The sequence below is a fragment of the Arachis hypogaea genome, chromosome 18 (assembly GCF_003086295.3).
Source record: "Arachis hypogaea cultivar Tifrunner chromosome 18, arahy.Tifrunner.gnm2.J5K5, whole genome shotgun sequence".
Lineage (NCBI taxonomy): Eukaryota > Viridiplantae > Streptophyta > Magnoliopsida > Fabales > Fabaceae > Arachis > Arachis hypogaea.
The window spans coordinates 133,899,368-133,927,034 of NC_092053.1; the positions used below are offsets into that span (position 1 = coordinate 133,899,368).

Here is a 27,667-nt window from a genome sequence, read left to right on the forward strand (position 1 = left end):
TCAGTGAGATGATCAATCATAAGATGAAGATCTTCAGTGGTAGGTTCAATGAAACGTACCTCATCAGTTTGATCGGCCACGAGACATGTTTGAGATTTGCTGTTTGATTTTTTCTCATCTTCAAAATCGTTTTCCAAATCTTTCCAAGAGGCCATCATCACTTTCTTCTTATCCTTCTTGGTCTTGTCTTCCTTTTTCAACTTTGGACATTCAAACTTGTAATGTCCAGATTCTTTGCAGTTATGGCAGATGATCTTGCTTAAGTCCCTCTTTGGTTTTCTTGAACTGCTTCCTTTGTTTCGTTCTTTTTACTTCATCATTTTCCTGAATTTCTTAGCAAACAAAACAAACTCATCGTCAGATACATTATCACTAGATTCATCATTCAGGGACTTAGTGAATGATTTGAGAGCAATTTCTTTCTTCTTTGAATCATTTTTCAAATAAGTGATTTCAAAAGCAAGTAAATTTCCTCTCAGATCATCATATGTCATTTGATCAATACCACTACTATCAGCTATAACTATAGCTTTTGTTTTCCACTCTTTAATGAGACTTCTTAGAACTTTTCTCACTAGCACAGGTTCAGGGTAAGTGATCCCCATAGCATCCAAGCCATTGATGATGACGTTGAATCTTTCAAACATTTCATCAATCGTCTCTCCTTTCTTTGTGGAGAATATTTCGTACTCTTTGCTCAGCATATCTATTCTGGTTCGCTTGACTAGTGTAGTGCCTTCATGAGTAACTTAAAGCCTGTCCCAGATTTTCATTGCTGTTTTGCATCTAGATACCCTTTCGAAATTTCTCGAAACTGATAGCACAGTTAACTAAGTTGACAGTTTTGGCGTTGAGCTCTATTTTCTTTTTTATCTTCTTCGTTCCATTCGGCCTCAGTCTTGGGAGTGACCACGCCATCTGCTCCTATTTTGGTTGGGACTTGGGGATCATTCAGAATAATCTTTCAGATATTGTAATCTACTGATTGAACAAAGATCTTCATTCTCTCTTTCCAGTAGCTGTAATTCTTTCCATTGAAGAACGAAAGTCTGTTGCTGGATTGTCCTTCTGACAGAGTGTAGGTCACCACATTAGAACCACTGTTGTTTGCCATCAGGACCTTTTTTCTAAGTTGCAAAGTTTGATCTCTTTGAGACCAAGCTCTGATACCAATTGATAATTATCAGTGGCTAAGAGAATGGGGGATTGAATCTTAACTTCTTTTTCTTATGTATAGTGCTTTTACTTTCTCACAAAACTTAGGAGATGTTTTTACTTTTGTCTCGTACTGAGTTGAGAGTATTTTCATTTTGTCTCATAAGTAACAGAAATAGAATCGAAGTAGAGAAGAAGAAATAACACCAGATGTATCTTGGTTCAGCTACTTAGTGCAATGTAGCCTCACCATGTTTGCCTTTTATAATGAGACTCAGACAGATCAAAACTGAGAAAAAAAATACTAAATGAACTACATGAAGGAAAAGAACTCTAACATCTTAGGTAGCTATGGGTGTGAACTCTGTACTTTTTACTTACTATCCTTACTTTCAACCCTAACACTGTATTCTTCTCCAACCTCAGAGATAAGCAGCGGCTTCATTAGAGAGAATAGAAAGAATTGAGTCTGTTGCATGCATGCTCACTTTTTCTCTCTTATCCTTTTTCTTCAAACTTCTTCAATCTTGACCATTGAGCTTGACATTGGCCCCAAGTTTTGATTCTGAGCGTTGATGAGTTTTTGAACCATGTTGACTTTACATTCTCCATGGTTGCTTTTTCTGTGCTTGAGACCTTGTGACTTTCTTCTTCGTTCCTCGTCGTAGCACAAATAATGAAATAAACTTTTGTTGTGCTTTGACTGAGAGAGACTGGCTACTTAGTTGTAGCTCCTTTTCTTTGCTTTGATTTGGCATTAATTTTTTTGCCTTTCTTCAAAACCTTCCTTTTGTACTTTTCATTTTTCTTCTTTCTTCTTCTTTGATTGAGTGATGTGGCCGAAGCAAGAGAGAGAAGAAAGAAGCTTTTGGTGGAAGTTTCAAAAAATTAATTGAAATAAATTTTAAGTTCCAGTTACCAAGAGTGAAAGTAACCGAAAGGGCTTTCAAGGACTTGGGCCTTTTTTGTTTTCTTTCTTTTTCAAAGTTCAGCCACTAGATTTGAAACAAATTGGTATAAGGCTAAACTTGTTTAGTGATCAAAATGAGCTTGTTTAATTGGGCCAATATGAAACTTAATTTTCTTTCCTTCACACTAAACCAAATATATCAAACAAACACTTGGTAATATTTTAATAACCTTTTAATTAATATTTTAATAATATTTGATCATCATTTTAATATTAGCTTTTCAAACTCAACAACTTTAATATATTTTATATATATCTATATATAAGAGGAGTGTTAGAGGCCAACAAATTTTGTAATTTGTAGCTATAATTAGTTATTATTAATATTTTTAATGGTACGAGATTACATCTAATAGTATAAAATTATTCATTTTTTTTGTGCTAGTTAAATATTGACTAAATTTTAATAAAAATACTACCTCCTAAACTTTCTCTATATATAATATGTCTTATAATAAGATAAGCTTAACTCGTGCATGACTTAGCAATTATCGAAATTGTTTGGCATTTAAGAATTATTTCGGTAAAATTTTTTTGAGAAATATTTATCTTACTTTGTGTTTGATAAATAAAAAAATTAGTACTCATAATTATATATTTTAAAAATTATAGGTACTTTAAAATGATATAAGAATATATTTTTTAAAATTAGTTTGTATTTTAAAAATTTAATATAATTTCATATATTAATAATTATCTAATTAAATTTAAAATTAATTTTTATAACCTCATATATAAATAAAGGAAATGGATCCTCTCCATTTTTTTGAACACTTGAGAGAATAAAGTGTGATTTCTCACCTTTAATTTTATAAGTGGAACCAAAATTAAATAGGAGAGAGAAAGCAATGAATGGTAGGATTAAACACTGAACATTATCCAATTTTTTTCCCACTTGAGAGGATCCACTCCCATAAATAAATTAAGTTTCATATTTTGCCTCATAAGATGAATATTACCAAAAGTTCAAATTTATTTTTAGTATGTGTTTACACATCCTCTTAAAATACATCGACAATCTTTTAATTTTTACACTTTTTAAGGGCAATTTACCATAATAAATAAAGTGGCTTCCAATATTATCAATATACACAATTTACAAAACGGATACTAAAATACATTTTTTTTCCATAAATTATGTAAAGCGCGATAGGGGACCTGCGGTTTACAAATACACGTAAATCGCTATAGTCTACAGGAGTATCGCGATTTACGTTCTAGGCCAAAATTAACATAATCCGCGATAGCGGTGTCGCGGTTTATGTGTGAATGAATAGTGTACATAAACCGCGACAGGGGTCCAGCGGTTTATGCGTGAATGAGCAGTATGCAAAAACATAAAATAAACTAAGTCCATGGTAAATAAAAACATATGTAACACATATATAAGTCCATGGAAATAAACTAAGTACCATCACATAATACAAAAGTACACGACAAATCAGACATACATAGGTATCATCAATGAAAACATAAAATAAACAGCTACGGCTCCTGCCTGTCCTCATCCTCCTCGTGAGAGTCATCCCCGAATGCGCCTAGGAGATGCGACCCTGTACCACATCGAGCAGCCCATCTCACTCTGGTTGGCCTCTGGCGCTGTTGTGCTAGAGGATTGACGGGCATGCCCACACCATATGTAGATGGAGGCGTCCCTCCCATGCTGAACCAACTGTCATACAGGCTGCTAGCAGGCTCATTCAGGTCTACATGAAATTGTGGTTGGGGCTGGTATCCCTTAGGGTCAGACATCTACAACTGGTACCGCTGAATCTCCTCCATATCTGGGCGGTACCCCTGCGCAACGTCCATCTGGGGCTGGGACTCCGGCACCTGATCCCGTGGGGTCTGGTGCTGAAAATGCGGAGGGTCGTCATCCCAGATGAGATCTGCAAAGTCGGAATAGAACTGTGAACTGCCGACCTGATCGTCCATATCCATCGTGAAAGTCGGCCTTGCCAAGTCATCATACATGTGTCCATGGATCTCATGGTATATCTGGGTGCTTGAAACATGTATAAAAGGAACCTCCTGGGACCCCGCCCCTGCCTGCTCAGTGGGTCTATCACCAGGACCACCAGATGTAACTCTTGATGCACCACCTCGACGCTGAGGACGGCCACGCCGGACACGATGATCGACATGTCCTACTCCGTCGCCACTAGCTGTGTCATCCTGAATCATCTCATCTAGCCATCGCCACTCCTGATCTATAGCCTGGGTACCAATGCGTCATTGCCTCTCCACGCACCTGTTATCAGGCACCCTGAACCTCTCATGAAACCAGGTGAAGTGGACTGTATACTGCTTTACCTTATTCTGTGGTGGAAGCTCGCCAAACAGTTCCTGAAACCACTTCCACACCGGTTTGCCTTCTTCCATAAGCTTCTCAAAATCTGTAAGGCACCCGGATACAGGTAAACCATCCACGGGCAGCCCCAACTGGTATGCTACATCTTGCAGCGTGATAGTGCACTCTCCAAAAGGCATATGAAAGGTATGCGTCTCAGGACGCCACCTCTCAATGAAAGCGCTGACTAAGGGCTCGTCCAACCAGAACCACCTCGCGTTGAGTCTCGCCAGGTGGTACAAACCAACCCTCTCCAAATAGGGTATGATCCTGTCATCCAGAGACATGTTCTGCTGCCTCCGGACTATAAATACACCTAGTCGGCTAGAGCATGTGATAGAAGAAACCAAACAAATAAAAATTCCAACACTAATTTAAAGTAATCTAACACAAAAAATACAATATTAAAGTTTAAACAGGTAACATACAGTTCCTATTTTCTAATCACAAAATTCAATAAAACCTGCATAAATGATTTAAGACTTTAATTTAAATTAATTAAATACTAAATTTTATGATTTTAAAATAATAATTTAAATCTAAATTTAAATACCTAAATCACAAGCCTTGAAAAAATATTATACGAAATACATTAACTAAAAATAACCAAACTAACCTCTTCGCTTATGCTGTCAGTAACGTGCGCAACGCCGTTGAGCTTGTAAAGACTGCGTTCCTCTGCTATAGTCCCAGCTCGAACAAGCTCAACCAACCCACACTTTTCTCTCTTTCTCTCTCTATAAGACCTCTCCTCTCTCTAAAAACATGGAAACAACCACAAATGAATAATCCGCGATACCCTGAAGCGTATTTATACTAACGCATAAACTGTTGGACCTGTCGCGGTTTACGCACACTACTCATTTAAACATAAACTGCGACACCCCTATCGCGGATTATGTTAATTTTGACATAGAACGTAAACCGCGATACTCTTGTAGCGGTTTACGTGTATTTGTAAACCGCGGATCTCCTGTCACAGTTTACATAATTTATAGAAAAAATACATTTTGGTATCCATTTTACAAATTGTGTATATTAATAATATTAAAAGTCACTTTATTTATTATGATAAATTGTCTTTTTTTAATTTTATTTTTACGTGGTCTACAACTTAAAATATTATTGAATTTTTTTTAATTGTTTTTACTCCTCCGAAGTCAACTTTAATATTTTGAATTTTTGACTTTATTATCGTCAGAAGCAACATTATCCATTGCATTCTCACTTTTTGTGTTTTGCATGTTACATTATTTTCTCAACTAAAACGAAAAAGAATTGCTTGAATTAATTTACAATATAGAGTTATGAAATCTGAATTTTCTTTTTCTTACATGAGAGGAAAAAAACTCAAATTGAACACATGCAGCTTTTTGTTTTGTTTTGCTAATAAAAACAAATGGGAAGGTTATTAGGTTAGGAGATAGTAAACAAGGAACAAACAAGTTAGAAGAAAAAAATCATTAAAAAAATTGGTCTCCTATACGGCTTTGCTACAACGACGTTGATATTTAAGACTACAAAATAAGAATCAATCATATATTTTTAGGTTTTTTTTTTCTCTCTAAAAGGAAAAATTGAAATTTCCATTTCATTTTAGATTTTATATTTAGAATCTTTTTTTGTCGGATTCATTGATGTTAGTTAAGCATGCAGCAATAAAGAAGAAAACCATAATTGGCAGAATCAAATCGGTAATTAAATCGGTAATTAAATCGGTAATTAAATCGGTCAGATTATTAATTTATTAGTTTATTAATTTAGTCAATAAATTTTTGGTTAAATGATTTAAATTATAATTAATAAATATAAATTTTAAAATATAATGAAAAAATTTCTTTTATTAATTGTTGATTTACGATTTTATTTGATTTTGATTGATTTTAATCCATTTTCTTTTTTAAACCGTCAAAATACTAGTGTTGAACCGAATTGGTTTATAGTTCAATTCATTAGTTTTCTTACACTTTGTTTAGATGGAAGATGGAAAATGAAAGGAAAGAAAATTGGAGAAAAGAAAATGGAAGGAAAGAAAATGAAAGGAAAAGTTGATTTTTTTTATATTGTTTGGATGAAGAGAAAATAGATGGAAAGAAAATAGGAAAAATTTTTTCTTTTGTTTGGATAGAAAGAAAAGTAAGGAAAAAAAAATCATAACTAAGTGAAATTACATTAACATCATTCTCTATATTATATATAAATAATACTATATCAATGTATTTTACCCATTGTTTCTATAAAGGATAAATATGTCTTTTACCATTGTTTATACTTTTTTAACCAGTTTTCATCTCATGTCCGAGAAGAAAACTTTTCCATTTTATGTTTTCCTTCCCATTTTCTATCTTAATCCAAACAGAAGAAAAGTTAATTTTTCATTCATTTTCCATCCTTACGTTTTTCTTCCACCCAATTTCCTTTAAACCAAACAATTCATTAATGAAGGGTTTAACCGAAATAAATGAGTAAATTTTTAACTTTGTCTCTAAAATAAGTATAATTCAAGTTAATAATGGGTATATATTTTGATATTATAAAAAATATTAAATTAAATTACAAATATAATTATAGGGACTAAATTAAATTATAAATGATAAAATCAAGACTAAATTAAGTATTTTATAAAATAAACTATTATTTTTTATAATAAAAATATTTACAAAATTACTTGATTGAACCTAACCTTTATTAGATATAATAAACTAAGTTAATAGATTATTTAATGTAAACAGGAAGAATGTTTAAGAAAATTGAATCACATTTGATATAATTACTTAACAAAATTACTTGATTGAACCTAAAATTTATTAGATATAAAATAAATTTATATTTTTTGTGGTTAAAATCCTCAATACTCAAACTGAGTATGAAATGAATAACTAAATTGCTTATAATAATTTTAAGAAGGAAATAAAATTTTGTGTCTGAAATGATTGTTGAATAGTAGATGTCACGTGCAGTGCATGTGAGAGTAGTGAAATGAAGGTGGGCTACGTGTCACGTTTCCAAACACAGACCTCGAATCAATCGACGGCTTCGGCATTCACACTTTGCAATTTTTCATTCATGATCATGGGTGAAGAAAGGTAAATATTGACGTGTATTTATTTTTATAAGAAGTTTTAAAAATTATTAAATAATTTAATAAATTTAATTAAATTATTATTTAACAATTTTTACTATCAATTTTAGATAAAAAAATTAGTATGTAAATTTTTATGTTGAGTAAAACCAATTTTTGGCCGGATTTTTTATTTAAATAAATAAATTAATTAATTATAATAATTAACGAAATAAATAATTTAAAAAATATTTATCGAAATAAATATTTTTCTTATTTCGTTTATCTTGTAAATAAGATAATTTTGTATGTATCTCGTTTATAGTGTAAACGAAATAAGACATATGGATGCGAAACGTGTATATCTCGTTTACAGTGTAAATGAGATACATATATTTTTAAAAAAATAATAATAATAAAAAATATTAATATTATCAATGATCCAAAATTTTAGTATGCAATTAGTATATAAAAAGGTTGGTAGAAGAGATTAAAATGGATATGTTTGATCAATTGGTACTCAAAAAGTTGATGGAATAGTGGGAAGCGTGAGAGATAACGATTTCCATTCTCTTCTCACTATTCCATTAATGTCTCTTAACAATTGGCAAGCGGTTATTTTTATTTTTCAAATTTAAATCAATCCAATTGGATCATAATTTAATTTAAAATTTTTTAAAATGGATATGTTTGATCAATTAATACTCAAAAAGAGTACATAAAAATTTTTAGTTTAAATTATAATCCAATTAGATTGAGTTAAATTTGAAAAATAAAAACAACCGTTCGCCAATTGTTAGGAGAGATTGATAGGAATAATAGGAAGAAATTGAAACGGTTATGTTATCTTCCACTATCCGAGATAACCATTTTAATTCTCTCTCCACTATCCCATTAATGTCTCCTAACAATTGGCAAACGGTTATTTTTATTTTTCAAATTCAAATCAATCCAATTGGATCATAATTTTTTTTTAAAAAAAAAATTATGATCCAATTGGATTGATTTGAATTTGAAAAATAAAAATAACCGTTTGCCAATTGTTAGGAGACATTAATGGAATAGTGGAGAGAATTGAAACACGTAAATAGTGGGAGATAACGTGAGAGATAATCGTTTCGATTTTAATCTGACTATTCCATCAACCTTTTTGAATACCAATTGATCAAATATATCCATTTTAATCTCTTTTATCAACTTTTTTATGTACTAATTGCATACTAAAAATTTGGATTATTAATAATATTAATATTTTTTATTATTTTTAAATTAAAAAAAATACATATATCTCGTTTATATTGTAAACGAGATATACACATTTCGCGTCCACCTGTCTTATCTCGTTTACATACGAGATAAGTGAGGGATATTTATTTCGCTAAATATTTTTTAAATTATTTATTTCGATAATTATTATAACTTATTTATTTATTTAAATAAAAAATTCATTTTTGGCCCTACTATCTTCATATTTATATTTTATAGAAATGTTTTTATATATTTTTTGACAAAGAATTTTATCGTTTCAAAAGATTAGTTTTATCGTATGAAAATATGGTTTCAATAGGCATATTTTTATTAGAATTCTCACAAGTTCAAGGCGATTTTTTTTTAAAGGTTTTTGACATTTATTTGAACTTTATTATATAAAAATGTCTAATTTGATTTAAAAAATTATGATTCATTGTTTTTTGAAAAATTATGATTTTTTTTTTTAAATATCTGAACTCAAAACTATCAAAATAAGAGAAAGTATTGGAACCAATATTAATTGTGTACAATGAATTAAAAAAAGATAAAATTAAAATTAAAAATTATATCATTAATTAATTATTTAATTTCAAATTTTAAAATTTGAAAATTAAGATTAGTATTTAAATCCATTCATACTATTTACAGTTATTTCTAATTTTACCATAACCTCCAATACACGTTTAAAATTCACCATCATCTTTTCCAAATTTCTTGCCGGCCAATTGGGATGATTATTGATGAAGGTGGGGTGGCTGCCGGTTGAAAAAGAAGAGAGTATCGGAAGATTTTTTTGAAATAACTAACTGTATTTTTTAAAAATTTAAAATTTGAAATAACTAACTGGATTTTTTAAAAATTTAAAATTTGAAATTGGAGAATTTGAAATTTAAAATTTGATATTTGATGTGAAATAACTTAATAGAGTTTTTAAATTTATTATTTCGTAGATAATTTTTATTTTTAACTCGTATTGAGCTAAATAAGCAGCTCATTGTACACATTATACAAATACTTCATTGGCTCCCTAGCGGGACTCTCAAAGTAAAAAGAAATTTACTTATCACTTAACTCAAATGCTATTAATGAGTAGATAAACATATTTGAAAAAAATCAACTTATTTCATATAAACTAATAATTTTTATAATTTTTTCTTATTTCATTTTTCATTTGATTTTGATAAATTAATAATATAAATGTTATAAATAATTATTCAATTTTTCTCCTTACAAATTATTCAAATAGTATAGTAAAAAATGACTATTTTGTTGAAATGACCAAATTAGATGTTTATATAAATTATTAAAATTAGTTTTATTTTACATGTGAAGTATTAGAAAATGAGAGTCGGTGAGGTGATGTCACTAAAAATTAGATATATATATATTTTAGAGGCAAAAGAAAAAGATATCTTGAAGGAGTGGGTTACGACCACATTTTTCTTTTTATTTTTATCTCTCTTTTTCCTTTTTTCCCTTTCTCTCCCATATTTATATATATTTGATTATATTATTATTATTATTATTATTATTATTATTATATAAACACTTTCTCTGCTTCATTTCCTCTTTTCACTTCATAAAAAAGGACCTTCCTTTCTCTCTCTCTCTCTCTCTCTCTCTCTCTTCCTATTCTTTTTCTTTTTCTTTTTCTCAATTTTAATAACCCTATCGGATTTCGGATTTTTGTGCAGAGTTTCTGGTGAGTTCAATTTTCTTTTCCATTTTGGATTTGGTGTTGCTCTGTTACTCTTTCCCTTTCTTTTCTTCTCTGCCTTTGTTAGCTCAAAAGCTGCTTCAGTTAGGTTTTCTTTATTTATTTATTCATTTGTTTATCTTGTTTTGGAGTTTGCGTTTCTCGATTTTGGTTTCAATTATTGTTGAATTGTTGTTATTATTATTATTATTATTATTATTATTATTATTCGGTTCTGTAGTTTCATCTTCTTATTAAGGTTACTGATTCATTAATTGAAGCGTTTCCCAATTGTGGATTATATACTGTTATGGTTTATTCCATTAATTAGTGTTTTACTTGCTAGTTTAGCTATACGTATGTACTTGATTATTGTGTTCTTTTGTAATCTTGTGTTAGTTTTTGATCTCTTGGTTTATTTGTTATCATCATTAGCTTTTTCAAGCTCCAAGTATGTTGTAATTTGTAGATGGGTTTTAGTTGGAAGAAGAAATGGATAATTCAGAAGAAGCAAAATGATATCTTGAAAGGACCACACGAATTAACACTTGATTCCTTCCTTGAACTTTATTTCCATGATTTCTATTAGTTTTTCCAATAAGATGTAATGCTTTGTAGGCAAGATAATGTGTTGTGAGCTTTGGCATCCTTGGTTTTGGTCATCTTTATTATTTCCCAAATGGTTAGAAATATCTTTGATGTTCATTGTATGTTTGAAAGGTATGATCAGCGGATCTGTTGCTCTATCTGATAACTTGCTTTGAAGTTTGGTTATTATCATTGCTCTGCTTAACAAGTATTTTAAATTCCTTTGCACTAAACTTCTTCTGAATGTTGTTTTTCCCATAACAGTTTTATATATTCTATTATTTTTTCAACTTTGAGGAGGAAGTTAAATATTTTGATCTATGACATGTATGTACAAGTGTTTATTCTCATGGCTGTCATGTAGTACAAAATTTTTCGATTGATGCTTGCCGTGGTGAATCTTTTTGTTTGTTAATAGATATTCTGTTTTTCAAGTGTGTTACTTGTTGCTTAATATTCTTCATAAAAATTGCAGCTAGCTATTCAGGAATCATGGCTAGGGTTTTGGCTCAGTCAGTTAATGTCCCTGGTCTAGTGGCCGGGCATCGGCGTGGCCAACATAAGGGATCAGGAAAATCCAGAAGATCTGTCAAAATGATGTGTGCTTTACGAACAAATGGACTAAGAATGGCAGGTTTTTCAGGACTACGTACAGTTAATCCTTTGGATACTATGTTGAGACCTGGACTGGATTTTCACTCGAAGGTGTCAATTGCAACTTCTTCACGGCGAGCAAAGCCTATCAGAGGTGTTCCTAAAGCCATGTTTGAGCGTTTCACAGAAAAAGCAATCAAGGTGATTATGCTTGCCCAGGAGGAAGCAAGACGTCTTGGTCACAATTTTGTTGGAACAGAGCAGATTCTTTTGGGTCTTATTGGTGAGGGCACTGGTATTGCCGCTAAGGTTCTGAAGTCTATGGGAATCAACCTTAAAGATGCACGTGTTGAAGTGGAGAAGATAATAGGAAGGGGTAGTGGGTTTGTAGCTGTTGAGATTCCATTTACTCCTCGTGCAAAACGTGTTTTGGAACTCTCATTAGAGGAAGCTCGCCAACTTGGTAAAAACAATTTTTTTTTTTTCACCGATCTTTATATAGTTATTTGTTTGTTTTGGTTGCAAAAAAGCATTCGTACATTAACAGTGGTTGATTCCCCGTATGCTTATCTTCCTATTTCTATGAAGTTTTCCCTTTTTAATTAATTTTTACTTGAAATAAGGTAGAAGTGATTGGTGATATGGGACACAATACAATTATCTATTTTTCTCAAGTGGTTCATATCTAAGTTTGATTTCTTATAGAGGATGATGAGCAAAGTGAAAAAGCATTTTCAATAAGCTGCCATATTGTGTAAAGTGCAATTGTGCCAAGAGTAATCTATAAGTTGGGTCCAATGTTGATGCAAATTGACACTTCTATCTTGTGATAAAATCTCGCTTCTAATTATTGCATGCCCATTGCGGCTTAACCTATTCATGGTGTGCCACAATCAAATGATTCTCTTGTCTGTAATACATGATAAATATTTTATGTTCAGTGATTCAGTTGTAATTATTTGGTCTTAGCTTGTGATGTTGAAGTCTTAAACCTTGATATTTACAGGTCACAATTATATTGGATCTGAGCACTTGCTTCTGGGTCTTCTTCGTGAGGGTGAAGGTGTAGCAGCACGTGTTCTTGAAAACTTGGGTGCTGACCCAACTAATATTCGAACACAGGCTAGTTTTATTCCCTTATTTACTTCTTTTCCCACTTACTTCTGCATGCACACTCTGCTTCCTTGGTGTTGTATAATACATATATACCTTCTTTAATCTTGTCTAATATGTTTATGCTGAATGGGCACAGGTTATTCGCATGGTTGGTGAGAGTGCTGACAGTGTTACTGCAACTGTTGGGTCAGGAAGTAGTGGCAATAAGATGCCAACATTGGAGGAGTATGGCACCAATTTAACCAAGTTAGCAGAGGAGGTAATTGAGAATTCCTAGTTAACTGGTACAGATGTGTGTGTGTGGATGATTCCGAATTCTTCATAAAAGCTCACTTATTTTCCTCTGCAATCAGGGAAAATTGGATCCAGTTGTGGGAAGGCAGCCACAAATAGAACGTGTCACTCAAATTTTGGGTCGTCGCACCAAAAATAACCCTTGTCTTATTGGAGAACCCGGTGTTGGTAAGACAGCAATTGCTGAAGGTCTTGCTCAGAGGATTGCAAATGGTGATGTACCTGAAACCATAGAGGGAAAAAAGGTTTGTTGAAATAATTTTATCATAACAGATCTTAAATATTTTGTAGTTAAAATCGTGATTTGTCATTATCGTCTTCAATACTATTAAACATCTTCAAGTTATTGGATTCATTCAAACTAATTATAAAATAATATCCTGTTTCTTCACTGATTTTTACGTCACAAAAAATATTTGTTTCCTAACATTGTTCGGCCATCGTTTACATCATGCTGTCTCATTTTTGTTCTTCTGATTGTGTGATAGTAATTTCATCTCACTTAAGTTTGGGATACATATTTTTTTAAATTTCAGGGGTGTCTGGTATGATTTTTGGGATTCTAAATAATGATTTTTTTTCTCAATTACATTTGGCATGCAAATGTCTGTTTGACACACTTTACTAATCTATTACAATAATGGCACTTGAGGAGAAAATCATGCATTTTTACATCTCTTCTTTTCTTATCTTGTCAAATTTTGGGAAATAAAGTATTGGTAGAGACAAATACTGTTTGAAGGGGTCATAGATGTATTTTTATTTGGAGTTAGTAGTTACCCTTTGATAACGTTTCATTATATTCTAATTATGTATCCTACTATGTATGTTTTAGGTTATAACCCTTGATATGGGTTTGCTTGTTGCTGGAACTAAATATCGTGGTGAGTTTGAGGAGAGGTTGAAGAAACTGATGGAGGAAATTAAACAAAGTGATGAGATAATACTTTTTATCGATGAAGTGCACACTCTAATTGGAGCTGGAGCAGCTGAAGGGGCTATTGATGCTGCTAACATACTAAAACCTGCTCTTGCAAGGGGTGAACTGCAGGTAATTTCCCTTTACATGTTAAAACTGGCTTATGGATAAACTGTGTGATGAACATTTATTTCAAAGTCAATATATTAAGGATATTTGGCTTTTGGATTTTACTGGTATCATCATTTGGGAGCCTTTTAATCAAAATGTGGAAAAAAGGGGACAAAACACCTTTCTGATAATAAAATATCCATAGCCACTTCATAGTCCAAAAAGTTAAAACATTGGAGGTCTGCTATAGGTTAGCTATCACATCTTAATTATGATACACGGTCAGAAGTTGGTGCTAGCTTGTACTCAAACAAATAATGGGCTCAACTTTCTAAATTAGCATTGGAAACTTCCATACAAAAATAGAAATATTGGCATTGAGTTGTTTCAGTGTGTTAATAATAGGATGCAGGATGATCAAATTATGCCTATTTTGATGGGTTAATTGTCTATGGCCAAGCTACACCAAAAATAATGAGCATCTGGAACTTGATTGATATTGCTAAATTCAGATGCTACTTTCCCTGGAATGTGTGCTAAAGAAGTGTTTTGTTTTCTCCAGTGTATTGGAGCCACAACACTTGATGAATACCGGAAACACATTGAAAAAGATCCAGCTTTGGAGAGACGATTCCAGCCAGTTAAGGTGCCAGAGCCAACTGTAGATGAAACCATACAAATACTGAAAGGACTTAGAGAACGCTATGAAATTCACCACAAGCTTCGCTATACTGATGAGGCTCTTGTAGCTGCTGCACAGCTGTCTTACCAATATATCAGGTTGGTTATTATTCATATGTTTTGCTCATCCTGTTTATTTGCTGTGAAATTCAATCTAGGGTAGAGAAAGCCGCCTTGTCCTTGTACTCAGGATGCTGTTCATGTTAGATTTATTGAATTTAGCATCAGCAATTGCAATTGTATAATACAATTGCTCTATGTTTTGCCATATTTCCCCTCTCAAAAATAATTGTGTATTGCAGTGATCGATTTTTGCCAGACAAAGCTATAGATCTTATTGATGAAGCTGGTTCACGTGTCCGGCTGCAACATGCACAGGTATGTTGTTTGCCTACCTTAAAACTAGCTGTTCATGTAGCAACTAGCATCCGTTTTTGACCTAATTTGGTTATATTTATGTACTTCTAGTTGCCTGAAGAAGCAAGAGAACTTGACAAGGAACTCAGGCAGATTGTTAAGGAGAAAGAAGAAGCTGTTCGCAACCAAGACTTTGAGAAGGTAATGTTTTTCTCTAAATGTAAAATGTGCAAATGTTTTCTTTCAGCTACGATGATCAAGTGGGATAATATTGTTTGTCTGAAAACAATGATTCACTGATGTATTTTGCTTAAGGGTTTACGGTTGTTTTAATACTCATTATTCAAGTGTACAGTTTCTTGACCCGTAGATTGACAAAAGATGGAAATTTTAATAGGCTGGAGAGCTACGAGATAGAGAAATGGATCTTAAGGCACAAATATCAACACTTGTAGAGAAAGGCAAGGAGATGAGCAAGGCAGAGAGTGAAGCAGGAGACTCAGGTCCCATTGTGACGGAAGTTGACATACAACATATTGTCTCCTCTTGGACTGGTATCCCTGTTGAGAAAGTCTCAACCGATGAATCCGATCGCCTCCTTAAGATGGAGGAGACATTGCACAAGCGTGTCATTGGTCAGGATGAAGCGGTAAAAGCAATTAGCCGAGCTATTCGTCGAGCCCGGGTTGGATTGAAAAACCCTAATCGTCCAATTGCCAGCTTCATCTTTTCTGGTCCAACTGGTGTTGGGAAGTCTGAATTGGCGAAAGCATTGGCTGCATATTACTTTGGCTCTGAAGAAGCCATGATTCGGCTAGACATGAGTGAATTCATGGAGAGGCACACCGTCTCTAAACTCATAGGTTCACCTCCTGGATATGTTGGTTACACCGAAGGTGGTCAACTGACTGAGGCAGTTCGGCGTCGTCCTTACACTGTTGTGCTCTTTGATGAGATTGAGAAAGCCCATCCTGATGTATTCAACATGATGCTTCAAATCCTGGAAGATGGTAGACTTACAGATAGCAAGGGAAGAACCGTGGATTTCAAGAACACGCTTCTCATAATGACGTCGAATGTTGGAAGCAGTGTAATTGAGAAAGGAGGCCGGAAAATAGGATTTGATCTGGATTACGATGAGAAGGACAGCAGCTACAACCGAATCAAGAGCTTGGTGACCGAGGAGCTAAAACAATACTTCAGGCCAGAGTTCTTGAACAGGCTGGATGAAATGATTGTCTTCAGGCAACTCACAAAACTCGAGGTGAAGGAGATTGCTGACATAATGCTAAAGGAGGTGTTTGACAGACTAAAGACCAAAGATATCGAACTTCAAGTGACGGAAAGATTTAGAGACAGAGTAGTTGAGGAAGGTTACAACCCTAGCTATGGAGCTAGGCCTCTAAGGAGAGCCATAATGAGACTTTTGGAGGACAGCATGGCTGAGAAGATGCTTGCTAGAGAGATCAAAGAAGGTGACTCTGTTATAGTTGATGTTGATGCTGATGGCAATGTGATTGTTCTCAATGGTAGCAGTGGTACTCCAGAGTCCTTGCCAGAGGAGGCTCTTCCTGTATAATGAGGTTATAACCTTTGATAATAGTAATACCTGTACTAATAATAATATATATACACATTTGATCTAAACCATAGTCATAGTTTCTGTTTTACTTGTCAATGGACGTTCAGCTTTTAATGGATCACAGATTCCCAGCCAGGTTTCGCCCATAGCCAATCAAAACTAGTAGAGAAGAAAGGGGTGACCATGGAAGAAGACAAATGGTATGTGTGAAAGGTGAGGTACGTTGATGAATTAATTACTTCAAAAGCTGGGTGTTTTTTCAAGTTTCCAATGGTTCAATCTATGTAATCTCCCTGCATTTGTTGTAAATTGTTAATTTGTTATGGTGTATTCAAATGCTTGAAAGGAAGTACATGTAATGATAGGTTCCAAGTAATTAGTACAATTGCTTTAGTCACAAGTGCCTCCATAGAAAAAATGTTGCTATATGATGGCGGATTTACTGTCACAACATTGCAAGATTACCAATTACAGAGGATTAATGCTTAGAACTTAATCCAAGATACTAAAAACAGTTTAAATTACTTAAATTGTTATAAAAACCTAGCTACTCCATGTGAAAAAGCTTCACTCTGGCAGTTCAATGCTCCAAAACTCGTTTGATGTACAATAGGAGCTAGATTAAGGTACTAAGATGTACTGCATATTTTTGTTTAACCATTAGGGAGGTTTGCTAATGCGACTGCTATGTATTAAATGACAACGCAGTGTTAATGTTACTTAATCCGATATTAGAACATTTTTGAAATAAAATAATAATCAACACTCATTCCTGATGGCATGATACCATATGACACGTTCATGTCTTCAGGAACCAATTTTTATTTTATATTTAATAAAGTAACAAAAGAATTGAACTATAACCGCATAATTAACAAGCCCCTTTTTCTACTTTACACTTTGCATAAAGAAAAACAGAGAAAATACAATGAAAAGCCAACAGAGTTGAGTAACCTTTCTTCATGTCTTGCTAGAGTAATCTATTCATCTATCATTGACTGAGACTGCCTCTGTGTTGGGCTAACACTGCCGCCGCGGCTAACCTTCAAAGCCGTCAGTGCCTTCTGTATTTCCATTGTCATGGCACTGTCTACACTCCCGGACGACAGCTTTTTATGCAACTTCTGGAGATGGAGCTTAAGTGAGCTGCTGCTTAATCCGGCATTCTTGCCGCAGATGGGGCAAACTTTCATCGTTGGTTTTCGTTGCTGCCACTCCATAGATACCTTTCCATGCAGTTTTTTATCCAGTTCCTGTAAGATCTTCGCAAAACCATCGTTCGGCTGTGCTCGGCGGTGTACTCGTTTCAGTGTGTTCCATGCTTCTAGTAGAGTGAACTTCCTATATATTGATATAAATTACACTGATTTGTTAGTGTGTCAAGTTTCAAAATGACATATTTTGAAAAGGAGTATAATATAATAATTAGCTATTAAGATTCAACAACATTTAACTATTTAACAAGATTGCATAATTTCAAATCTCTTTTACTTACTTTCTGAGCATTAAGTAAGCAAGAACCAGAGTAACACTTCTGCTTCTCCCCTCAAAACAATGAACTAAAACTCTTTGACCAATCTGCTCAACATAATCTATAAAATCACAAGCTTCTTCAAATATGCTGCTGATGTTACAATCTTCATTGTCACTCACCTGTTTTCAATGAGAAAGAACAGGACCAATATAAGAGTTAAATCACTGACATAACTTAATAAATGAAATGATTAAGCAAGGAGATTTCGATGGGTGAGACATGATAATACGACTTACAGAGAAATTTTTATACGTAAATAGATCAGGAAACTGAGAATCGGCCTGTCCAATTTCGTTAGTACACAAACACAATATATGTGTGATTCCCAAGCGTTGCAACGTGTATATAGATCTTGCAGCCAGTGCTCCACCAACATAGAGAGTGTTTGTAACGGCGGAAGGTTTCTCTGTATTCGCAGCCTCAGATATCAACACAATCCTCTCAAGTATATGCTCAAGTCTTATCTGAAAGTTCAAGGAGTAAATGCTTTATATGGAGATACATAAATGTACCAAGTTTAAGATGTTAGTTTTTGGTGTATTAAAATGAATTTACCTTCAGTTCATATGCATCAATGACAAAGTTGTCGTCACTACCTTCGAAAAAACCTGTATTGAAATTGTTGTCTTGGCATAACTTGATGACATCATTTTTAAGCATTTCATTCCACTGTTCCAGTTCTTTACTAGATTCGGCATCAACCTTGAAGATTGAAATTAGAATGAAGTATAAGACACAAGGAAAGTTAAAAAAAAAGAAGCGGATTTTACACAAGGAAATTTAATTTTCTAGACTTTAATTTAATTATTAATTACCTGCATAACTTTCGCCAGTTAGAAACAGATCTCGGTTCTTGTATTGAGGGAACTTGTTGAACCAGCGTTGAAGAAATACAACATTGTCCCTAGCTTAAGAAATTTAAAATTAAAAAAAAAAAAAAAAAACACTTTTTCAGAAGACAAAGTGTGTAAATAATGATTCAGGGACAATAAAAAGTTATAGTATTCCGATGATTCTATTCATATATTCCTTAAGGAACAAGAGATGAGTAATAATGATAATAACGTAAAGTTACTATACCAAATATGTGTGAGCATAACTATTCTTTTTCTTTTTTTTTTCTCTTTTTTACCATTAATCACTGTTTTTATGCCAACTTTTAAAAAAAAAAAAGCATAAGAAGCATGGATATGGATTATGGTATGTGTCTTTCCCAATACAGGGTATAATTTAAAAGGGTCTTTCTGATGAGCAAAAAACTTACTTTTCCTTTTGTAATTTATTTTCTTTTTCCCAAAAGATTGAAGTAAAAATGAAAATTAAATGGTCCGAAGTAAGGTTATGTTCTATTAAGGGTATTATTAACATGGAATTGGACTAAGACTATTTTTTTTTTTAATTTTAGGTTAGAGTCTTAAAAATAGAGAAAATAATTAAAATTTAATTATTCAATTGATCTATATAGTTTTATTAAATTTTTAATTCGATCTCTATATTTTTTTTTTTTTTTCATATCAAAAAGACAAAAACCCTAAAACTAACATAATATTTCTTCCAAAATACATGCGGTCGTCAAGATCTAATTATGGTTTTAATTACGAATACTTTTAATCTACCAAGAAATATTTAGTTCATTCTAACATTTTTTACATTACGAAAGATCTAATTATAAAATTAAAAACAGTATAAAGATCCACTTGAAAAAAAAATATATAAACATTTAATTACAAATTTGATAAAACTATAAAGACCAACAAAATAATTAAATCTTAAATAAATCGAGTTTGAATTTGGATAATAATAATAATAATAATAATAATAATAATAATAATAATAATAATAATAATAATAATAATAATAAAAAGTTGATAGATACCTGTTGCCTCGTCATTGATTTCTAAATAGGAGGAGGTAGCTTTGGCATAAGAGAACCCCACTCCAACTGGTGTCTCCAAATACAACATATTTGCTTCTGAAAATCTCAATTAGAATTATAATTATAATAATATATTATAAGAAGAACATCAATGAACCAATGAATGAAATTCACAACATTTTATGCTACTACTTATTAGAAATTGCATTAATATTGAATTATTATTATTAGTACCTTTATTCCAACTATATTCATTCTTAATAAGAAACTCTCCATTTGGCCTAAACGGTCCATTTTCAGAGAATGCACCAACTCCAAGTGATGAACAACCAGGTCCTAAATAAATAAACCATGAATAAAAACATTGATCAATATTATGGAAACAAATTAATATATCCAAATTCACTTGTGTTTATGAATGTAAAAAAATAAATAAATAAATAAGTAAAGTGATGATAATAATAATTATTATTTGATCGAAAGTTAGAAATGAGAATAATGATGATGAAGTAGTAGTACCTCCATTGAGCCAGAGAACAAGAGGTTTTGAAGAAGGATGAGTTTGTGATTCAACAAAATAATAGAAGAGATTCTTGTGCTTCTTTTGATCAACAGTTACATATCCTGAGAACTGTTCAAATTCTATGTTTTCTGGTTGTCCTGGAAGCATTCCAATTCTATCTTCATTTCCATCAAAAGAAGAAGAAGAAGAGGAGGAGGATGGAAAACTCAACACCTCCATGGAAGATAATAATAATAATAAACTCAGATGAAACAACAACATCACTGCCATGGCATTTGCCATGCTTTTGGATTTAGAGAGAGAGAAAGAGAGATCAGAGGAGTGAGGCAAAGAACACTATAGTCAAGAGTTTTTGTGTGATTTGTCTTCTATTTAAAAGGACAACTTTTGTATACCTATTAGATAATATCCTTTAATTTTTTTTTATAAAGTTAGGAATGAGACTCGAACTCGCAATCTTTAGCTTGTTAGTGATAATATTCTTTAATTAAGTTCATAGTTGTTGATGAAATATACATATTTTTTAGGCGAGTACTGAGCTCCATTTAAGGGTTTGTCGCTGGCCAATGGGTTGCTGCATGCACAAAACGGGATTCGAACCCCCGACACTTGCTTAAGTAGACTAGTGAGCTAACCACTAGACCAACCCAACTTGGTTATTTAAGTTATAGCTTGTTAGCGATAATATTCTTTAATTATTTTTTTTATTAAAGATAGGGAGACTCAAACCCACGATCTCATAGATGAGTATGAAAAGACTATGTTATTTGAGTTATAACTCATTGGTAATAATATCCTTTAATTAAGTTAATAGTTGTTGATGAAATATATTTTTTTCTAAATTAATAATTATTGGATATAATTAATTCCATATCAATTGATATTGAATAAGACATATGTTAGGAGAGAGTTAACTTGGATTTTGAGGTTAGTTAATTTGAGAAATAATGGTATATTTTCAGTGAGCAATAATCTAATAAACATGTAATAATCCAGTCTATCTGTTTGTGGATATTGTATATTTTGGTATTAATAGAAGATCAAAATATTTTCATAAAATGTGTGTTTTGTTTGTTTTTCAATCGATGTAGGACTTTACATTAATATCTTAATGAATTATTCGTAGATATTGTCTCTTTTAATACTTCGAAGTTTATAGTTTTGTTATTGATAAAGATCGGAAAAATAAAAAATACTTAACTCATCAAAATATATCTACAAAAAAAATATATCTTTATAAAACATATTTTATTTCTCTTTCCTTAAACGGATATAATATAAATCTTTTTAATTCACATACTAGTTACTATTATTATTAGTATAAAATCAATCCAAATAGAATTCTGTTAAATAAATAATAAAAAACGTGAACAACGTGAATAATAGACTACACTTTAGACCCATTACATAAAAAAAAGACACATTCAACCTCTAATTATTCTTCCTAACCCTAATTTTACCTCTCACATTTTCACCTTGTGTTAACACACGCTTTCTTTTCCGTCCCAACAAGTCTCAACGCTGTCATCTACTATAGTCAAAATATCTATATCTCATTTAATGATAAATATTGCATAAGTCAAAACAAAATTACATATATCATATAGGAAGAGTTTTAAGTGTACTGAAAATATCGGTGTTCCAGTTGTTTTAACCGTTGATCTGAATTATAAAAAATATATATAATATATATTAATTAAAATTAACGATTAAAACAATTGAAACACTAGTGTTCCCGATACACTTGAAATTTTTCCTATCATATATACATAAAACCTAACTATTAAAAAAGAAAAAAGAAATGGTAGCCGGTGAGTAGAGAGCATAGAAAAAAGGGGTTTGAAATGTGGGGCAGAATGTTGGATGGAATTTATGTATTCTATTCTAAATATGATTGCAGTGTTAGCTTTATGATTGCAGGCCTGAAAATGGTGTTGAAAGAGATGTGACACAGGTACTAATCACCAAGCTGTGCCTCCTTTGTCTCATAAACTAAATTAAAAAAAATAATTATGAGACATAGTCTAAGTTTTCATCATATGAAAATGAAATATGTATATGCCTTGATTGAAGGACTAGTTTAATTCCTTCTCAAAAATAATATTTGCATTTTGTTTTTTTCTTAATTGATGCATTAGCATCAAAGATCTTATATCCTTTTTGCACCTTGGGAAAAAAACAAAAAATAAGTTATTATATATATATATATATATATATATATATATATATATATATATATATATATATCCTTAGGTATCTTTCTTGAGTTTGTCGCTTCCAAGGAAAAATGAAAATGCTTTATGGGTTACTTTTCAAGAATTAAAAAAAAAAAAATAGCAAAATCACTATCATAATAGTTTTCCTTTTTAATAACTTTTTGAGCAAATTATTATAATGAGATTTTTAAATATTTGATAAATTTAATGTGATTTAATTTGTATTATTTTCTTTTTATTTGTCCATGTGACATTCAACTCATTTTAAAGAGATTAATCAGAATTATGTTTATAAATAAATATAAGTGCATCAAATACATTATTAGTAAAATAACTAAGTCAGAAAAGAAAAAAGTTTTCAATTTGAATTTTTAAAATAAAGAGAAGCTGAATTGAATTTCACCTATCCTTAAAAAGAAGTAAATATAGTTTGTGCTATTTTATTTATTTATTTTGTGGAATGAAATACATAAATAAATAAATAAAATGCCACATTTCTTCATAAGATTAAGACTTGAGAGATAACATAAATCTGAGATACACAGTTCCTTTTTGGATTTCCCAAAAGAAAATTGTTTGATTGATTAGCTTTTATTGATCAACAAGTACGAGCAAGATTTGGAACATAGACAAGATAAATGGTTACAGAATGGAGATTCCAATGAAAATAGAGCCATCCTATTTTTCCAATAAACCATTGCATTTGTGCCTTTGTCAGAGAACCTACATGTTCTAAAGTGTAATCAAATGCTTCACTGACTATAAAAAGAACAAGGAAAAAGAAAAATACTCACTAATGAATTTAAATGATTAATATATAGGAAAATTTTTATGGGTTTTAAGAACATTAATATTAATTATGTATATATTTTATAATAAAAATCAATAAAATATTAATATTCTTAGTACATGTGATAACTACTTTTCTAATGTATATACTAGCATGCTTTTATATTCTTTTTAGTTGAATTTTAATAGTAAGTTTAATTATTTTACTAATTCTTATAGTTTTATCAAATTTATAATTAGATTTTTATATGTTTTTATTAAATTTTTTACACTATTTTTAATTTTGTAATTAAGTATTTTTTAGTATAAAAATTAGAATTAACTAAATATTTATTCACAAATTAAAATTATTAATAATTAAGAATTTAATTAGATCTTTGTCTATATATTTTTTGAGAAAATTATATTTTGTTAATTTTAATATTTTGACATGAAAAACACTTAATTATAAAATTAAAAATATTGTAGAAATTTAATTAAAAAATATATAGAGAATTAATTATAAATTTAATGAAACTATAAAAATTAACAAAATAATTAAACTATTTTAATATTAGTGATAACAATTATATTATTATTTAGTAGTATATAACCCTTTCACACAGAATCTATGCTATTTAAAGAAACAAGATATGGGAATGAGGTTTGATTTTCTCAGGCCCATAATAAGTGTACTGTTGAAATTTGATATAGATTATTATTATTATTATAACACAAGTGGAATTGGAAATGAAATGAGCTAAGCCCTATTAAAAAGCCTAATATTTTTTTTATTCCCCTTTGTGGTGGTTAAGAGTTAAGACTTATCTTTATGTACTTATGTGGGAATGAACTTGTTCTATTTGACCAGTTGTGTAAAGGCATTTCTTATAATCATGATATTTGTAACACATTGATTCTTATTTATTTATTTAATTATTTATTCTTCAAATACACCTTTTTGTCCTTGTGGTGCAAAAGCAAGAATACCCCCCCCCCCCCACCATTAAAAACTTGTATATTTCTTCTTCTTTTTTTTTTAATTTTCATACAAACTCACATGCTAGCCTCTATGGAGCCACATGTCTCCCATGGTGGCCTCAAACCTTTCCACACCAGCTTCCATGTGGGTCCTTCATCAATTCACAATTCACAATTTCATTTGCACAAATTGTTGCTATTATTGTAATGAACTTCACATCTAGAATTTAGGGTTTTTTTTTAGCTTTTTCTTTTTATTTTTAAGTTAATTGGTTTATTAGTTTTATTACCAACTAATTTTAGCTAATTTTACCCAATTTGCATTACTTTTAGGGAAGTATTAAGTCTTTTAGCAATTTTATGTTTATTACATAGAAAAAGTGTCAATACAATTCATAAACAAAAACTCCCTACATCATGGAAAATGTGAGTTTAATTTTTATTATAAAAAAGCATTTTTTTTATGAATAATCTATAATTATTTTTATAACATTCAAAGAATCTCAAATTATATCTTCCTACTAGAAGGACTAATGTCAAACCTCCATGATTCGTTTAATTTTTATTATCAATATAAAAGCATTTTTTTATGAATAATCTATAATTACTTCTATAACATTCAAAGAATCTCAAATTATAAATTCCTACTAGAGACGCTAATGTCAAACCTCTATAATTTTTTTTTTCAAAATATTATATTATGATAGATATGCAATCAGGATATTTATATGGCTAATTTTTTTAGATATTGAATAAATTTTAGTATAACACTTAATTATTAGATTTTATGATATTTTTTAAAAATTTTGAAAATAATATAATTCGCAAGAGATATATTCTACTTTTAATATTTAAATATACAATACACAGGAAACATATTATATATTTTAATATTAAATATACAATACATAGAAAATGTATTCTCTTATTTTTAAAATTTTAAAAACACCATAAATTTAATAACCGAATATTACATCAAAATTTGGTCAATATCTAAAAAAATTACGTATTTACTATTTATAGGTGTTTGAAAATTGAAATGGACAAAATCACAAAATTCAACAATAGATGGTGAGAAGAAAAAAATGGTTTGGCTTTAGTCATAGTGTGTGTGATTGCTACAAAACCTTGTCTCCATAGACCACTCTATTTAATTTAATTTTATAGGCCTTTATTTTATCTCCGTAAGATAAGGAAGAAAAAGGAAATACAACATTTTGAATGAGTATGAAAAAATAAAACCAAACTATAAAATGACAAATTTGTTTGAGAATGATGCTTCTATTATACGTGCAGCTCAAGGAGCTGGTAAAGGAAAAGAGAAATTAATTAAATAAATAAATAAATAAAAAATGGTCCCTACCTAGTAAGCTTTTACAAAAGGTTTCTGAAATTTCATCATTACTAGCACTACTCTAGTGTGTCACTGATTTCTTTGGTATTCTATTTGACCCTCAAAACCAAATTCTAGTCCTAATCCTCAACCAACTCCAAAACAAAAAGTGATGGATAAAAGGAATAGTAGTAGGTGCTTATAATAATGCTTGGGAAATTTTATGTAAACTAGGAATAATTGAATATGAAATGAAATGAATGTGTATATTATAATTATAACAATGTGTATATAGAAGTGGTTAATAATGTGACTTTTGAGCATCATACTTGGAAAATGTGTGGGAAGAAGAGTGCTAGTGAAGCCTATACTTTTGGATTCTTGCAAATATGGCAAAGGCATGCCTTCTTTTTTATGAGTAATAATATTTGTGTTTTATTTAATTTAATTTTTTTTTACACTTGAAATTTTGGGTCCTTTTCATCATTCTTATTAAAATATACAAGTGGAGGCAAAGCTTATCCACTTTTAGTATTAAACTATGCAAAGGCTTTGATTCTTTTTATGATATGGGTAACATACATAGCCACTATTGGTGTCCAAACAAATAATAAAATATAATAATAAATTAAACTCCGCGTGAGTATAGAGCACCATATATATATATCTGAACTATGTGACTATATATTATCATGAGACTTGTTAGGTTAAGTAGAAAAAATATATGTAATGATTCTTATGCTCAAATTAGTATGGGGCTCCGGAGATAAGAATTTATAAGGCATATTTTGGATTTGTGGGGTAGGCTCATTTTTTCGGTTATGAAAACCACGAATGTGTTATGCTTGGTTATGGATTTTTGGGGTGTTAGACTAATGTGTGGGGTAGTTCTTTTTGAGCTGCAGTGTGAAGAATTCGGATTATGCTGAATTGTGTGTATGGAAAAGGTGATGATCAAATCGGAGGGTCCGTTGTAAGTAGAGAAATTTTGAATCTTCAACAAAGCAAATCGGATCGTTCGTGTTCTATATATAGTTAATTTTTTTTTTAGAAATTCGTGTTGTTAGAGCAAATCGGACCGTCCGACAAGACCCCTCCCACTCGCACCGTTCGATTTCTCTTCTACTGACACCACATGCATGTAAAGCACACCTGAATTTTATAACGGAGTCGTACCCCATCCTCACCTCCATAATAAAATTAAAAAGTGTTGTGGAGTATGTGATATTATTTAATGGATGATATAATGCATCAGGTTATTTATAAAGATGTTGAAATATGAACGGGTGGCATATGGATTCTGTATTGGATTGGATCACTTAAGAGTCTATAATGTCTCTGACTATGATTATTGACAAGGTTCTCAAAATGGTTATTAAATTTAAGTGGTTAGAAATTTAAAAGTTTAATTAAAGTTGAATTAAATATAATAAAATAATATTTTTTATAAAAACTATATATTTTTAAGAAAAATAAATTTTAACTAATTATTTAGTAAAATATTGAATCGATTGAATTGATGCAAATATTGGAGAAGTAACCAATTAAGCTTTGATGTAATAATGTATTGATGGGCTATGTAAAGAGGGGCTAGTAAATGAGGTAGAGAAAATTTTGACTAAGATGATTGGACGTGAGAATTTTTTACAATGTTGTCGGTTACGGGTCACTCTATTATTTAGATTGAGGTGATATAGAGAGAAAAAATAAA

The 27,667-nt window shown here is 31.0% G+C and overlaps 3 protein-coding genes across 8 annotated transcripts; 1 reads left to right on the top strand and 2 right to left on the bottom strand.

Moving 5' to 3' along the window:
* The first annotated feature begins 10,194 nt into the window (after positions 1-10,194).
* On the top strand, positions 10,195-17,122 carry LOC112770728 (chaperone protein ClpC, chloroplastic). 6 transcript variants are annotated; one of them, XM_025815117.2, is made up of 11 exons: positions 10,197-10,489; positions 11,547-12,128; positions 12,672-12,787; positions 12,918-13,040; positions 13,135-13,320; positions 13,911-14,126; positions 14,668-14,885; positions 15,089-15,164; positions 15,255-15,344; positions 15,541-16,726; positions 16,833-17,122. In XM_025815117.2, the coding sequence occupies exons 2-10, from the start codon at positions 11,564-11,566 to the stop codon at positions 16,720-16,722; spliced, it is 2,772 nt and encodes a 923-aa protein (XP_025670902.1). In that variant the 5' UTR covers positions 10,197-10,489; positions 11,547-11,563; the 3' UTR covers positions 16,723-16,726; positions 16,833-17,122. The 6 variants fall into 6 exon arrangements, with proteins under 6 accessions (XP_025670903.1, XP_025670902.1, XP_025670904.1 ...); XM_025815119.2 differs by having other exon boundaries at positions 16,850-17,122; XM_072224656.1 differs by having other exon boundaries at positions 10,198-10,587.
* Positions 17,123-17,478: 356 nt separating this feature from the next.
* LOC112770730 (dual specificity protein phosphatase PHS1) lies at positions 17,479-21,026 on the bottom strand. The gene is made up of 8 exons (XM_025815121.3): positions 20,655-21,026; positions 20,370-20,471; positions 20,136-20,231; positions 19,075-19,167; positions 18,815-18,961; positions 18,496-18,723; positions 18,221-18,378; positions 17,479-18,066 (listed from the first exon to the last, which is right to left on the bottom strand). The coding sequence occupies exons 4-8, from the start codon at positions 19,078-19,080 to the stop codon at positions 17,706-17,708; spliced, it is 900 nt and encodes a 299-aa protein (XP_025670906.1). The 5' UTR covers positions 19,081-19,167; positions 20,136-20,231; positions 20,370-20,471; positions 20,655-21,026; the 3' UTR covers positions 17,479-17,705.
* Positions 19,911-20,877, bottom strand: LOC112770616 (serine carboxypeptidase-like 45). Its single transcript, XM_025814946.1, has 4 exons — positions 20,655-20,877; positions 20,370-20,471; positions 20,136-20,231; positions 19,911-19,921 (listed from the first exon to the last, which is right to left on the bottom strand). The coding sequence occupies exons 1-4, from the start codon at positions 20,875-20,877 to the stop codon at positions 19,911-19,913; spliced, it is 432 nt and encodes a 143-aa protein (XP_025670731.1).
* Positions 21,027-27,667: the final 6,641 nt, after the last annotated feature.